At 33.1% G+C, this 17112-nt stretch overlaps 1 protein-coding gene and 1 long non-coding RNA gene across 3 annotated transcripts in view; one reads left to right on the top strand and one right to left on the bottom strand.

Annotated features, from left to right (window-relative positions):
* The window catches only part of LOC142986527 (uncharacterized), a 31895-nt gene extending 24752 nt beyond the window's left edge, over positions 1–7143 (top strand). The window contains exons 2-3 of the long non-coding RNA XR_012960391.1: positions 3354–3427; positions 7086–7143. This is a non-coding gene — a long non-coding RNA (uncharacterized LOC142986527). The remainder of the gene's footprint in view (positions 1–3353; positions 3428–7085) is intronic.
* The window catches only part of nwk (FCH and double SH3 domains nervous wreck), a 147383-nt gene extending 130402 nt beyond the window's left edge, over positions 1–16981 (bottom strand). For both annotated transcript variants that reach the window (XM_076134628.1, XM_076134629.1), the window contains exon 1: positions 16683–16981. In XM_076134628.1, coding sequence (XP_075990743.1) covers positions 16683–16703 — 21 coding nt within the window. In that variant the 5' untranslated portion in view covers positions 16704–16981. The remainder of the gene's footprint in view (positions 1–16682) is intronic.
* Between the last annotated feature and the right edge of the window lie 131 nt (positions 16982–17112).

Below are 17112 nucleotides of genomic sequence, written 5' to 3'. Positions count from 1 at the left end.
TCTAGCTCGAGGCGTATTAATTAATGATGAAACTGATTCCTTTTTCCAAACGTGTACAGTTTTATTCCGATACGTTTCGTTTTTGAAGTAGACTAGCTTTGAGAAAACTAATTTAGCTTTAAAAGAACTGTTTTTTGCTTGTTTTTTTTTTAGTTAAACGAAGCTGATTTTAAATTAAAAAGGAGGTTATTAAGTTTTTATACTACCTTTATTGTGCCGATTCGATATTGAAAATATGACATTTTGATTGTCATCAAAATAAATCTTGATGATACTGTAAACGATTAATTTTTTTTGGAATTTAAACCTTTTCAACTCACTAGAATCAACTATGCTTATATTTTAACCTGCCTCTTTGAACAAAATATGATTTTAAATAGTAAAAGACAGTTATTGGTGTTTGCGTGTTGCTGTTTTTGTTTTAAAAGCGTTGAAAATATACCTTGAACTTAGATATTTTTTGTATATTTAAGTTGTATATTTTGTATATACGTTATATAATAATCGTCTTAATTACTGGGTATTCGCCACTTGTTATCATCTCAATATACCGCTTTTATCTACCTATCTAATATATAAAATTCTCGCGTCACAGTTTTCGTTGCCATACTCCTCCGAAACGGCTTGACCGATTTTAATGAAATTTTGGGAGCATATTGAGTAGGTCCAATCGGCCAACATCTATTTTTCATACCCTGTGACACTTGTTTTTAAAATTTATATGGCAAAACAAAGTTTGCCGGGTCAGCTAGTTACCTATATAATAATTATATTGTCATACGTGCATCACACTACGCATCTAACCTTTTAAAATTCACCGTCACAAAAGAAAACCAAGTTAGGAATATTAAAGGCCTGAGAGTACTAAAACCTTTTAACTTTTCAATTCTGTTATGCTTTTAAAAACCTTTTTCAATCAATTTGTAGTTTATAAAATTACTTGTACTAAAAATTCTTGTCATGCAAAAGAAACTACGTCATAGAACAGCACGTTTGGCAAAATAGTTAAACTGGTCGCCATGCTCCTTTCTTTTTTACTGACTGTCTTGGGTTCGATCCTAAAAAAATGTACTGAATGAAATAGTTTTGATGTTGTGACCTCACCTCAAAATTAGTTACTCGTTCAATAGAGTTTTTTCTATGATTGAAAGCTGTATAAAGATCACTATTTTAATAGGGCAGGTAATTTAGTCACTTCTTTATCTTTCTAATAAGAAAAAGACATAAGGGATGTTTTGCACCAACATTAAATATTAAGAAAATAAAAATACCCAGCTACTTTATTCATTCAATTCAATGCCAATTGTATTGCTCTCATTTTATCTCTCTCTTATGTTACAGAGGTGTTAAAATAAGGTTATAGTGTCAACATGAACCCTGTAAGATCGTAGCAAATCTCTTATAATATAATTATTTTTTAAACTACACAGTCTTTACTTAACCAGTAGTGTTGAGAAGAAACGTACAATGCGGGCTCCACTTACAATATCAAAAAAACCTTTTAAAACTGAAGTTTAAAGAAACCTAGAATGGGAAGTAGACAGACAAGTGGAATGAAAATGCGAAGTGTAGGGCGCAAGGTTCAACGACCTTTATATAGGACAAGGGCGGGCATCAGACGCCGAGGCGACACTGAACATGGAAGGAATTCGTGGCTGTCCCACTCATGATATTTTACGCATCTCTTGCCCTATATTGGTGAAAGTATACAATTATAGCTTAACAGTTTAAATTCTGTGGTTTTTGGTGCTTTTTGCTGACGATTTATGTCTCTAACTATGAGGTTGGGATATTGTCCTGTTTGTGAACTAAAAATCAATGTAAAAATAATGTACAGTTTTGTTCTGAGTCTCAGGTTTATACTATGAAACAAGTACCTCGATTCTCTACCACTATCGACTACCGACAACCGGCTAGCTATCGAAATTTTGACATTTAGAATGTACTGCCAAAATGTTTCCTACGATACCCGTCAGAGGCGCTGATCAGATATTCATTCAATTTTCATACAAAATTTCTCGATGACAGGTCGGTTGTCGGTAGTCGATAGTAGTAAAGAATCGAGCTAAAGGTTGTTATTATTATATGAATTGAAATGTCAGTTAGATGTCTCTAGATACAAAAGAAATAATTAATAATGAAATTTTATATCTTCCCAATTTTGTTTGTTTTCGTTTTAAAAAGTTATCAAAGCGTATTTTTAATTTATTTAAACATAATTTTATTAATAGCAGTGCATTGTATAAATTTTAATGTATTATTACAATTGTATGTACCACAAGTAATTTTGTATAGATTATGACTAGAATAAATGTAATTTAGTAATGGAAACTCAAATATAGGGTTAATTTGACGTTGTAGCTATTCAAGGTAACGGGAGGCCTTATTCAAACTTTTACTCTAACCAACCAACTTATTCCTTCAATTAGCACTAAACGGTCACCTATCTATAAATTGCTCGAGTCAATAACTGCTTAATACTGTACCAAATCGACCGACATATGCGCTTTATGCGCTTTAAACAAAACCATGAAGTTGAAATGCGTTTTCCTTTATTATAATTAAAATTTTTTAGCCCATTACTGTCCCACTGCAGGGCTAGGGTCTCCTCCCAAACGAGGGGGAGGGGAAAAATATATATTAGTTGCGACTAATATAAATTTTCCTTTGAGAAAACATAGATCTAATAAGTAAAATCAAAGTAATACTACCGGAAATCGGGGTAACTTTAGTAAAATTTGGGGTTAATTTGATAATAGAAATATGTTAAATAGCTTGCATTAAAAAGTTCCATTTCCCAGTTCTTGGTAGAAAACCTAATGTTACTAAAATTGTGTCATTTTAAAATAGTATAATTTTAATCCTAAATACTCCCATATTTTCCATTTTGCAGTTGCCCAAGTAAAAATATCGTTTGTCAAAATAAAACAGCTGAAGTACCGTCCAATAATTTTCAAAAGTATTTAGTAGCGTATAGAGCTTGTATTTCATAAGCCCTGTTGAAAATTCTGCAATCGGATCCGTGATTGAGGATGCTCAGCAAAAAGTGACAACCACGTCCAGGGATAGTAACAGCCCAATTAATTGGCAGGTTTCATTGGAATTTATTTGGAATATCTTTTTGTTTTTCTGTGGTGTTTGGAGCGTACGTTCCTATTTTATCAAAGAGAAGATCGTTCTAAATATTTTTTTTGAAAATAATTAGTATTTGCATACCTACATACATATTAGGTATCACGCCTTTTTTCCATAGGGGTAGGCAGAGACCAAAGATCTATCTATATATTCTAATATACCTAATTTGTATGAAAAATAATTATTTGTCGTTTCATTCTTATTTTCTCAAATTACAGGAAAACCTACATTTCAAGACTTAGTTCAAGTGTTCTGGAGAAGGCATCACTTCTACACTTTGCCGCGGATAAAGGTATAATTTCTCTTACACCAATCTAAGACCGATGCTTAATAAGACAGTTATTGACAAAAACTAATAAGGCAATAAGCTCCTAAGACTAGAAAAGACGTAGAACTAAAATGGGCGTAATTAATCTATCTTAATAATTGTATCTTAATTAATTCCTGCTAATATTCTCACTGTCCTGTAGCACGACTCTCCAGTCTACAGTCGGTACAGTCGAGTATCGAAAGTTCGACATTTAAATTTTACTGCCAAAATAGTTCCTACGACGCCCGTTAGAGGCGCTGATATGAATTTCATACAAAATTTCTCGATAACTAGCCGGTTGTCGTTAAGCGACAGTGGAAGAGAATTGTTTTGTCTTTTTCACTCATGTACAGTTTAAATATAGATTGATAGTGACAAAATACTGTATAACTAATCAGAACTCACACGACGTTTATAAGTAAGACATAGTAAAATAAATACAATGATGTAGAGTTAGTTTCCATTCTTTTCAGGAAACTAAAGATTTGAGTTTAAAGATATTAAATTGTTAAATAATCAATTTATTACGGAAGACTATAGGCACTATAACATCACGCTATGCCTAACGAGAGAGGAGCAGCAAATAAATATTATGAAAACGGGAATATTGCTAAACAAAAGTCCACACGGACAGAGTCGCGATCGCTCGCTAGTTAATAATACAGTAAATGTCAAGCCTAAACCTAAACAATCTAGCTCAATATAGTACTCCTAGTATAAGTACTAAGCCTTCAAAGGCAACTTAGCACAAATTATTTCGCGGTATTCTGTTCTCCATTATAGTATGATAACTTTAGAGAGAGCCTTTTGATGCACAATTTATTTAGAGTATAATGGAGTTTTCGGTGTATACTGTTATATGTGATACCCAAAAGTGGAGACATGAATTACACACTCGTTTCGCCAATAATCGTTAGTGTCATGTAATAGAGGGTGAGCTTATTTCCATTTACCAGGTACCTTAAAGTACTCCGTACATGCGTATAAATTAAATAGTACCACTAGTACTTTGCATGACCCAAGAACCAATTCCTAAATCTCATACTCAGTAGCCGTAAACATTAGCGTTCGCCACACAGGAACAGTTTCAGTGTATTTGCAAAAAAAATGTAGTGGTTAACAGGCAACCGTCCGCTGTTTAAGCGACTTACAAAATTTTGTGTACCTCCGACTCTCACCCTGTATACTAGCCCCGCTATAAAGTTGTAGGACTATATTCGTCGCAATGAGCTTTGATCTGAGTGCAGCCTATGAACGTCCCTTTGTCACACGATTATTCTGATTCTACGGAATATTGACGAGATTATAAGTGATTACACTATTAGGTAGCATTATGTGGAGGAGATTAATTATTGAATTACATTAGTTATAGTTCGTTATATACATATATGTATACGAAATTGATAGGCTAGACTGTTATGTACATATAATTAGGTATGAGCTTGCTTGTGAATTTTGATGAATTGTAAAACTTTTGGCGATTGAAAAGAGTGGCCGTGAGTTTCTTGCTAGCTCTTCTCATAAGGCTCTACCCCCTTTCCGAGCTAGTGGTAGATTAAGTAATTGTAGCGATTATCATAAGTGTCAATATTTGACCTAAATGAATAAATGATTTGATTTTGAATGGATCCATACCCGAAAATGTAGAAATACATTCACGTCTCGTAAAATTTAAATTTTAGTCCCATGTTATAGAAGGCGAGCTCATTACCATATTCAGGGCGCGTCACCAAACTTCGGGCTACTATAATTATTGAGCAATATCATAAGGTCAATTGGACAAAGGTTCGATCTGAAAATTGAACCCAAGATGTCGAGATCAGAAGTCATATACACTACCGACTGCGCTATAGAGGCTGTCAAGGTTTACATTTTGCTTTAAATCTATTTATTCGACTGCACTGTCATATCAGTGTATTGTATTGTAAGCTTCATATTGAAAAGCATGACATCAGAATTGGCACCCTACACGGATGTCGGTCATGTGATGTTGTTTGATTTTTTTTATTATTTTTAGATTGGAGCGGGTGGTACGCTAATCCCATCCTACCGGTTTAAAAAGTTCCCTTTTCACAATACCCTAACAAAGTATACACTTAAAATATGACACTGGAGTTGCTCTATCAATCGGTAGAAATCGCATGAAAATCCGTAACATTGATTTTAGGTTTATCGCGAACAGACGGACCGTCGGGCTTTAGGTGAAGACATAAAAACAACATAAAATGAAGATTTTAGAATATTCCACCACATATTAATTATTATTTGTGCCCCTTTTTGTATTATTTTATTGTATAATGCTTCACATCTAATAATTATTAAGGAATCCAACTTTAAGATATAAATAGTAAACGAATTCTTGTCAGTTCCGAAAACCTATTTCAGACAAGCGATAGCCTCAAGCCTTAAAAGTAAAATTATTAAAATGTATTTCAAGTAGTTACAGCATTCGAACTACAATAATCCGCATAATACATTCTATTCATAAATAAAAATACATTTATATAAATAGGCCTACCATTGTTCAGTGAGTAAACATAAGTCCGTTCTTACCTATACTTGACTGTTCACTTGTATTATAATACAGCATTTGAGGCAAATGAAACATTCTTCATATAACCCTATATACAAAACAAGTGGTTATAGAAACAGTTCGTTCTCAAGCATTTCAACGCATGAATGGCAATAGTATTTCGAGTAGTTGGGTCTGGTTATAGTACTTACTAAATCAAGTAACCGTAGCTTGATTAAATACTTAAGAATAATTATAATTTCCATGTGAAATCTATACTAATATTATAAAGCTGAAGAGTTTGTTTGTTTGTTTGATTGATTGTTTGTTTGTTTGAACGCGCTAATCTCAGAAACTACTGGTCCGATTTGAAAAAATCTTTCAGTGTTAGATAGCCCATTTATCGCGGAAGGTTATAGGCTATAGCCAATAGGAGCAGAGTACCAGTAAAAGATGAAGAGAATTGAGAATAACTTTATCTATTGCTAAAAAGTCAATGAAAATCCCTTTAGTAGTTTTTTAGTTTATGGCGAATAGACTGAAAGATAAGGCGAGTGGGCTTTATTCTGTGATATGTAGTAATTCCAATTTCCTATTTATAAATTATTTAATTTCAAATAATCTATTTTATACATTTTTTTAATATTAATTTCCTATTGAAATTGTATACTAATTACAGTGTAATTGAATTAAAAACTGTCTTCGCATATTTAGTGTGTATTTTTACCGACTAAAAATGTTACCTAAAATCCAATTCTTAGCATAATCACTACTTAGTTTAGCTCTAAATAAGCATCCCTGGCGTAACTGTTATCTTAATTATGAACAACTAAGATGGAAGTGCTATCTGAAGCACGCAGACGCTCAGTTCAAATACGCAAAGCACGCCTGTGGACTGACCGCCATGAGTTATGGCAATTCATCGATCATTTATTTTAAAATATTTTTTTAAATCGGTGCGTGCCTCATAGAGTAATGGTGGAAAAAAAATAGGTATGACTCAAGAGAAACTACTTCTTTTTTTGAAGTGATTTAATTATGTAGCATTATGTAAATATTGATGATGAAGCTGTTAAATAATGTATTTAATGAAAAACGATTAATAAAAGGTATTGTGGAATTTTTCAGGAAACGTCAAAAGTGAATTTCCTTGGGCTACCGCTACGTCAGATTGGCTTGATTTCATGTAAGTATAATTACATTTTTTGGATCAACTAGTAGTATATTAGAACATTGTTGAATGGGCATCTATACTTCATTAAATTAAATAAAAAATATGAAGTGTTTTAGCTACAACTTCCAAACTTAATAGATTTTTACTAAGCCATCTTATTTTTAGGAATTCATAAAAATACAGTCTAATTTCTAATCATTTACCTAATGAACTAATAAGTATTTCATTTCTTTACTCTACCACCATTACTATAACCATCATCTTTAAAAAAACCCAACGATATTTAAGCAGCCGTAATATTTGCGTTATTTTTATCTCATTGAGAGAGTCCTATGAAGTGCTTTAAAGCACTGAACTGTAACCGAGGTTCGGAGCGCATTTCTTAGTCTTCATACAAAGCACTTGTAATGCACTTCGCCAACAACAGTCTTAAGAGAACGTAGTTAAAGGACCAGCAATAATGTAAACATTTCTTTCGCCATTGAAAATTGAGCTTCAATAAATAAGTGTACAATTTTTCTTACGAAATGTTGATACGACCGCGTTAACGTAAAGATTTCTAAAAGAAAATATGTATATCTAATGTTCAGTGATATAAACGTGTAGATATTTAGAAGTATTTAAGTATACATACGTACATAATATCACGCGTTTTTCCCATAAGGGTAAGCACTAGTAGGCAGAGAGCAAAGAACGCCACTTGGTAGGATCCTTACAAACGTCCTTTGTCTCATTTACATCCATACATCTTGTCATACAGGACCGCCGGTTACGAGTATGTAAATGTATATACGAGAAAGTTGTCTGATTATTTGAATACAAGCAATTTTCTAAAAGTGATATTTACGCGTACGATAATTTGGCATTTCAAATGTACTTAGCGATTAGTTCCTAGGGTACCCGCTAGAGGACGCTGTAAAAGTTTTCATAGTTAGCTAGTTGTCAATAGTATTCGAGAATATATCCTCAAAAAACCATGAGCGAATTGCCGAAATGCCCAAAGATATTTTTCTCATTTAAGTGTCAAATAAGAAACTCCATTCAATAGTTTTAGACTGCAAGGGTAACATCTATACAAATAAACAGCAGTATTTATAATATAAGAATTTCAAATACGAACCGTGAACCGTGCGTCTAGCATTCAATGCGTAATATTAAATTTTACAAAGCTTTATTGCTGAATCCCTACAAGAAATGGAAATATATTACGTTCTATTCCGATCTAGAAATATGACTTTTCCATTTTATTTTATAATGTTGAAAGCTGTATCGAATGACAGTTACGTAGGAGATGATGTGAACTTTATTTTATTGAGAATAGATAGTAATATGATAGTTGTTTATACAATTGAAATAGAACTGCAATATCAAATAAAGATATTGAATAAAATGATATTTGTTGTGACGTTAGTGATCTTTCTAGACTCAACGACTTTTCAAAGTCTTTAAAACAAGAATCCTTAAAAAACTAGAGGTTTTTACTGCAGAAATACACCGTCTAAAGATAGAAGTTTGTAAAGTTGAGACAAAATGTTCTCAAATTTAAAATCACACAAAGTCAATCATAGTAAACGCAGTTTTCTTCTCATCACCATCACGCTCTTAGTTCTCTAATGGGTTAAGTTGAAGAGCATTACGCTCAAATACTATAAGACTAGATGCTATAATATTATTATTTATATGTGAAACATCACATAGATAATACGTTGTTATGTAAAATTAAGAAAGTACTTGGTTGAATTAAGTAATTAGTAAAATTCTGTCTCATTAACCGGGAGTTAACGTGCTTTATATTCAGTACTTTGCTAGTCATTTTTCAGTTTACAAATCCGTACAGTCTCTACTCACACCTCGCAATACACGTGGCCCGTAATCCAAAAATCTCGAAGAAAAACATTGCACAAAACCCGTACGTTCACCGGAAAACCCGCACATGTTGACACGAACCCGAATTTCAGACCTTTTCCCGGCAGCTTCAACTTTCCAACGCTTAGAAAATCGAGGAAAAATCCCTATATTTTTTATTGACAAACGTAGACTTTGCTTTTAACCCGTTCACCGGCTGTGCCAATCTATTTCTCTTCGCGTCTCGTGTGAATTTCCACGCAACCAAATTACTAGCAAACGGGATGCACCGCAAGCTTTTGATTTGCTTTTTTCATTGCCTACTCTATCGGAAAACAGCTTATACAAACAAAAAATGTATGCTCTGAAATTGTACTCTAACGCTTTTAATATGTACGCAGTCATTTTGTACTTTTACATGAAAACCCGGCTTTACATGGATTTTTAACTTTTATTATTATTTATTATGCCGTCACGCCACGCCTACTTATTTGATGTTTTTAGGGAGGCAAAAATACATAGACATATTATTATTGTCGCTGGGCGTCTCCGTGCTTCGGAGGGCACGTAAAAAGTCGGTCCCGGCTGTTATCTACTAAGGTAACAGTCGTTAAGCCATGTCAAAGGCCTTCGGGCGGCTTGAACAACTTTGACAGTAGGTTGACCACTAACCATACGATAAGAAGGAGAAGATTGTCGCTGTTTTTCCAAGGTATAAAGGATGTAAGCGTATTACCAATCGTTACTTTACTCCGTGACTTGCATCGAAAATATTGCGACGGATATTAAAATAACTAAAGCAAGCAATCAAGTGAAATACAAGTAATTTCTATACCTTTCTCTAGTATCTAACACAATTATACAGCTATGTTTATTAAACTTCATAATTTATATAATTAAAATACAATATCATCCTCTACAATAAAATTTCCTATAATAATTTAACACGCATATATCGCGAAGCAATTAATACCGGCCCACTTAATTCCAATTACCAATAGCTTTCGAATTAAAACTGAAGGCGCATATGACATTCAATTATGAGGAGCCGAAAATATATTAATTAACGGAAAATAAAGCGCTAGTTGACAATAATTATTAAAATGATGCAACAGGCACGTTTTACCTTACTCATGAATAATCTGAGTTTTAATTGTAGCTCAATTAAGTACATATTTTTGATAAAATATCATGTTAAGCCTGTATGTAGCGCGATTTTCTGCCGCTGGACCACCGAAAATCTAATCAGCGCTTCTAGTGGGTGCGTTAGTTGCTAGTTAGTGCTACAGGAATACTTTGTTACGCGGACAATTAACCAATTCTTGCAAGAGACCTGCCGCCGCTAATGAGTATGACACAAATTCATTGACTTAGTATAAGTGATAAGTATATCTCATCTTCATTGATGAAGTAGGTTCAATTTTGAGGTAGGTTCAAGTAAATATTTTCGGAAATATTCGTAGCACTTGTTTTATTAGGTATCTGTTTCAAACTTAAGTAAATCTGACCCTAAAGTTATATGCATCTCTTTTCTATACAGACATTCTATTTAATTCACAACGTCTGACATGATATACGTGAAGAACTAGGTTTTTTAAACCATTACTCAGAATTTGGAGCTACGTTTTGCACGCGATGTAGTCAAGTCAAAAGCTTAGCCGGTTCGTGTATCATCCAATACGCGGGACGTTATAAAATGCACCCCTTTATTCATTATTCAGAAAACCGGTCAGCCTCATAACGGTTTTGCGTTTTAATCTTTGGTATATATTGCAGACTTATTTGTATTATAAGATACACGTGTGAAAGGCCAGTTGCGCAGGAGCATTCAGTAGTGACGTAACATAATTTCGTGGTTAAAGTTCTTCTGCGTGATTTGTTTTACTAGTGAGTGCGATTAAAACTATTATATATGTTTTTTAAATGATTTAATACTTAATTAATACTTAGTTAAGAATTTTGACTTTGTTACTGAAATAATAATTGAAAACTTTTAGTGATAAAGTGTGTGTAGAATAATTTAAGTGACGGACAATTATTTCGTATCCATAAGAATGAACTCAAAGTCTCACCTCTTCGCTCATTACGGGAGACTTGCCCAGCAGTGGGACAGTAATGGATTATATTTATGTATAAGAATGAAAGCAGAGACTTCACAAATACAGAAGACAACCAAGCACTTCAATTCAAAATAAGGAGGATACGAACCGAATTACCTATTCAATTAACCAAAACCAATTTTAAGTAAGTTTTTGTATTATCTCTAAATTCGTTGTTTCTTTATTGTTGCTTAGAGAGTAAAGAAATCAAATAATTAGATAGTCATTTGTAACTCATCATTAAGTTTAAGGAAGTCCCCTAAACCGGCCGCGTCAGGATAATATTTGTCTATACCGATTATATTCCAAGTAGTGAGTATATACGATACTTCCGTATTTATAAAGAGCTCAAAGTCGCATATACAATTCTAGAAAACCCGCGTATAAAATAAGCCAATTTTATCTCTATGAGATATTATACCTTCTATAAGCATCTTCAATTATATCATGACAACCATTCAAATCACTGAGCAGCTAAGCTGAATTTAAGGATATAAGTACTAAGAAATACCCTCATTAATGATTTCGTGGTTAAGCCTTAGATTAAGAACATAGAAAATTAAGTGTATGCAAATCCTTAACTTTAAAAACTTCGCATAACACGTTACCAAAGTACACTCGAACTAATTTTCTCAATTTCCCCCGTTTTAAGTGTTAAACAGAAAAATAACCCGATTCGTCTTTTTATTTTAACTTGTTGAGTGCGAAGGCAAAGTTTCTAATGATTTCTAGTTGACCGGTACCTGAAGCCTTGAACTTTGGAAATTAAGCCCTCCACTGCATTTAGAAGTCTACGTGCATTTATAATCACTTTATTTTTAAACTTGAAGGCTAAGTAGTGGAACTTTCTTACACTAGGTATTATGGAATAGTAAGTAGGCTTTTGGCATTTAGAATTTGTTGAAAAATATTCTTACGGATTGCGCTAGAGGCGCTGATTTAGAATCCGAAATATTTGGTAGTTAATCAATTGTCGATAATTGCTATTGGTAGAAATTCATATTTTTAAATTATTCTTATTAAGTCTCCGCGAAAGATCATTAAAGCATTTAAATGATTTTGACTAAAATAGCTTTGCATAAAGGATGAAAACCCTGAAGAATTATTAATAATGTCAGCGCTAAACTGTGTACATAATTTTTGATAACTTTCTAATGCTGCCGCTAAATCGTCAAAGTAATTTAAAATATTTTGTTTTTCATATCTGGAACTCTAATACCTAATTTCAAACAAATAATTAATGTTCACAAAAGTAAGAACAGTTAAAAATCGTAATTCATTGTTGGTTTTTTTTGCGTTACAAACACAATTTGAAAACAGTTAATCAACACATCTATTCTCATCAATAGCCTAAATAAATGAATAAACGAAAGGTACAGCACAGATGTGCTTCAATCTTGATCCTCCGACCTACATGTCGTGTATTGCAATAATGTAATGATTCTATCACGTCGCAATTTAAAAGAGTGTCCTCATCCTGTGCAGCGCTGCTCCCGCTTGCATGCACATTACGATCAAATGTTATTATTTGAACGTTTTTAATGCTCAATTTTGGCTTTCTAAGTGATCGTTTTTGGAAATTATGTTGGTGTATATATTCAAGAGGCAAGTAAATCTTTTTTTGTTGAAATATTGTTATTAATAAAATACTTGTGGTCTTTGTTATTTTACTGCTAAGATGTAATGAATACAAGCTCAGTTAAGCTCTTCTGACAATCTTTTAAAATCCCAAAATTGACAAAAAGTTTTCATGAATATAATAAAATTACAAGTTGTTATAGATCAGTTGTCGCTTTAAGTGTAATTCTTCAAATTTTGTATATTACTTTTTTTAATTCTTTCAAGACTTCCTAATAAGTAACTTTATACTTAATCCCCATTTTAAGCTGACTGTCTTAACGATGGAATGATTTTTGTATTCAAAGTATAAACAATGTAGTAGCCGTAACATTTTCAACATTTTTTGCTCGTATGAATTGTAAATATAAATTATATTACACAAGTTTCCACAAAAAGTTTCTAGTATGCGAGGTAAATCTGAATTACCGTAGATATAAGGTACCGTAGACCTTTTTAAATATCATAATATTGCGTTTAAGACCTGTTCAGAGTAGAATTATGAATACGAGCCGCAACAATTTAAAATCTATCTAAACTAGATGAACTAAATTACTACTTCTCAATCAATACTTTTTTAATGCAATACCTTACAAACTACCTACAATCAGAACCATTAATTCTAAAATAAACTAATATTTTAAATATAAGTTTCCGGCTCCACTATTAAAAGGCAAAGCATTGTTTAGTATACTTAGTAGTTCAAAAAATATCTCCGGAATTAGTTAGCAGAGTTACTAAAATATTTCTTTCTATTAGAAACATTACGAGAATGTTAGAAACCGGAAGAAATTTCTAGAATGAGCGGAGAACAAAAATGTTCTACAATTGCAGGAGTATACTTTTGTGATATTTTTATCCTGTTAGTGACATTATTCGTGTAATTTTCTTTCATAAAATGTACTGCGACGTGCAAAAGTACCTCGTATTTTAACTGTAGACTACAAGAAAACAATCATAGCGCAAGTTTTATTCATTTCACATTGCGCCGGATAAAAATAGATAGCAATTGCTTTTTTCCTTTTACGTCATATTTTTTCTTAGTTGCTTGATAGTCATTTATTTTAGATAGCTTTCTGCCCGCGGCTTTGCCCGCGTAGAATTTCACCCACTTGGAAGTTATTATAAAATATTATTTGCTGATCTTTTATATAAAAGTATTTCCACTTTTTTCCTCCTTTCGGGGAGGAATTTCTAAATATCCTCTAAATGCTTCCCTACACTTCTTAAGGAATCTTCATGCTAGATTTCAACTTTCTACGCTCAGTAATTTCGGCTATGGGCTGTCTATTAGTCAGTCACTCAATAATGGAAGACTTTTATTTATTTATATTGAAAGTGTAAATGTATAGATAGTAGGTATATTTTTTTGGTTAGTGATTAGCTTCAAATAACAACAAGATTGATTTTATTTACCATGTTTTCAAAAGCACAGCAACGCTCAGCAGTAAGGCTCATCGGCCATATAAAAAATGACCGCGTCAAGAAAATTGTCTTAAAATAGAGTTTGCCGCGTGTCTTATTCTACAACCACGCTTAATATAGCGCAGTAACTTTAGTTTTTTGAATTTACAATATTATTCTGAAAGTATGTATGATATAATTACAATAGAGCTTAAACTTGTCCTATTCCGAACGGAGTTTTACCCTTCTCCGAAATAAAATAGCATTTTCATACTATCTATCTATCTATCGTATGGTTAGTGGTCAACCTACACTAGGTTGTCTAAGCCGCCCGAAAGGCCTTTGACATGGCTTAACGACTATTTTCTTTATTAACAACACTCGGGACCCTTTTTTTACGTATCCTCCGAAGCACGGAGACGCTCAGTACAAATACCACTAGGCGGTCACCCATCTATAGAATGACCGCGCCAACTGTTGCTTAACCCACAGATCGTACTATGAGCTCTTTCGACATTTATTTCTACAAGACATCTCTGCCAGCTCCTTCAGGCAACAAGCAAGATGTAACTTCTATCTCTGAAAAGAGATGAGGCTATATTGTAAACCGGAAACGCCACGAGTATGTTCACCGGATGTGACGATGAGCTGTTCGGGCGGAAATTACACCCGCTACATTGTAACAATGACATTTTACATTATTTCATATTTAAAAATAAAAGTAAACTTTTTATCGATTGAATTTGTAATTTTTTTATTTCTTTTTTTTCAAAAAGCCTATGTCTCGTTGTCCTCACTGGAGGGTAAACGATCAAATGGCTTAAGCAACCTTAGCGCGGACGTAACATAGATGGGATAGCTAATATTGCTACTATGATTACTTTATAAGAAACTTTTAACATTTTCCAAACTATAGTAGAGTTGAAATATTGTAAAGCTAGATCAAGCTGTTTAAGTAACAAGATAAGTATTTATGTATTAAGCAGTAATAATTGTCTTTTTAGTATTTTTCCAACTTTTCATTTATTTTAAGTGATTAAAATATAAATACGAAAAAAAACTCTCTCGTCTCTTCTTCTTGCTAAAACTTCTAAACCGATTTGGACGAAATAAACTACTAAAATAGTTTCAGACCCGAAATTTTAAAATTATTTTTTACCCCAATAATTTTCTCGAGAATTTATGCGTATAATAGGCCGTGTAACTCGCGGACGGTGTCGCGGGCAAGAGCTAGTATTATAAGGTTGTAGTTCGATTGCTAGATAACCCATTAGAGAAATAGTAGTGTGATGGTATCAGAAATATACCTGAAAAAGTACATCGCATAAAATTATACAAAATATTGCAAATTAGGGTAGGAAAAGGTAGGAAATAAATAAAAATAATGTAAAGAAATATGTATTTAAAATAATAGAAGCGATTATTCAAATCTAAAGGCTAAGCTGTTTTATTATATTTACGAAATATTATTAAAGTAAGTATCTTTACTTTAATTTAACTATTGGATAACTGTTAATTATTTGTTTCTTTTACCAAATATATTATTGTTGTCATATTCGTAAAAATGTAAAATGTTTTTTAAGAACTAAAACTAATTATATGTCGATAGAAATGCCAATCTTATGATTTTTACTTTAAATTGTAATACAAGTTTATAATTTTGGCTTCAAAATGTTTATTTAATTTCTAATATTATTATATACATTTCATGGAAAATATATAACACAAAGGTCGAACTTTTAATTCGATTCCATGAATCGTATGAATTAAAGACGTATTCTCGAAGGTTAGCGTAGTTTATGTATAGAGAACCATCCGCTTTGTATTAATGAGGAACTTCATTATTAATATTTAGTTTTGTACTAGCCACTTGCTTCTAAATAAATTAACTTGTTGTCTGTGCCTTGATTCTACTCTTTTCATTTTAAATAGAACAATAATATTTTTTCACGAATTCACTAATATTTTGAATAATGCGGTAGGTTATATGACAAATTACAACACTATTTTAAAACTTTACTGGTTATAAGTTTGAGTTAAAATTAATTCTTTATATTTTCGTTCATTCTTCCAAGGTTTCTACGTTAAATACCGATATCGTTGCTCCGGAATGTTTCACACATTTTACTTGCTACTACAATTGCCCCAACCGCTACGAAACGCTACGACCTACGAAATTAACACTGCCTACGACAAACGTCTACACATTTTTTCACATCATTTCACATTCAGTTTTATTCACCAAAAAGATTTCAAAATTATTATTTGTTGGCGATACTTAGGAATGTTTACCACAGCCTGTTTATACGAGATTAAGCATTTATTGATTTAACCGTCACGCGTTCTATTAATCAAAAATGCCTCATTGCGGCTCACTGTCACTAAATTAACTAAATTTTATATTAACTATTTAGAAAGTCACGGTTGCACTGAATATGTTAAATAAAAAATAATAAACATAAAGCTTATATAATTTGTGGACACGAGGATCAAATAAAGTTTGTAGGTTTGGAAATGTAAGTTTTGGTATGTGTGGAAGTGGGTTATTGTTGATGGGAAAAGTGTGGGGACTGGGGGGTGACTCACCTTGCGCGGTGGCGGCTGCATGGTGTCGCGTGGCGCGAGTGCGGCCGGGCGCAGGACTCGGACGTGTGTGTCGCGGACGGCAGATCGATGCCGACTCAAGCGCGATACTCCGCCCACAGCCGCTGTCGCGAGCGGTGTACCATCAGCGCGACTCCGCGCATGCCCTCCCAAGCCTCGCCATTACCACCCATAGACGAACCCGCACTTTTTTAATCGTAGCCCAATGTTACCCTGTCATTTAAATATTGTGACGTTTCGTCGTAGCATATTTATTCGTTTGAAGTTGAACAGATCTCAAATGAGGTATAGCTCGCGGAAAAAATATCAAAACAGTGGCAAACCATTACATCAAATAAATATCAGAACAAGAGTGTTGACAGGTTTCGTTCAGTAACACAAGGACGTGTCGGGACATTTTAATTTATTCAAT

The sequence above is a fragment of the Anticarsia gemmatalis genome, chromosome Z (assembly GCF_050436995.1).
Source record: "Anticarsia gemmatalis isolate Benzon Research Colony breed Stoneville strain chromosome Z, ilAntGemm2 primary, whole genome shotgun sequence".
Classification (NCBI taxonomy): Eukaryota; Metazoa; Arthropoda; class Insecta; order Lepidoptera; family Erebidae; genus Anticarsia; species Anticarsia gemmatalis.
This window is presented reverse-complemented; position numbering and strand designations above follow the sequence as displayed.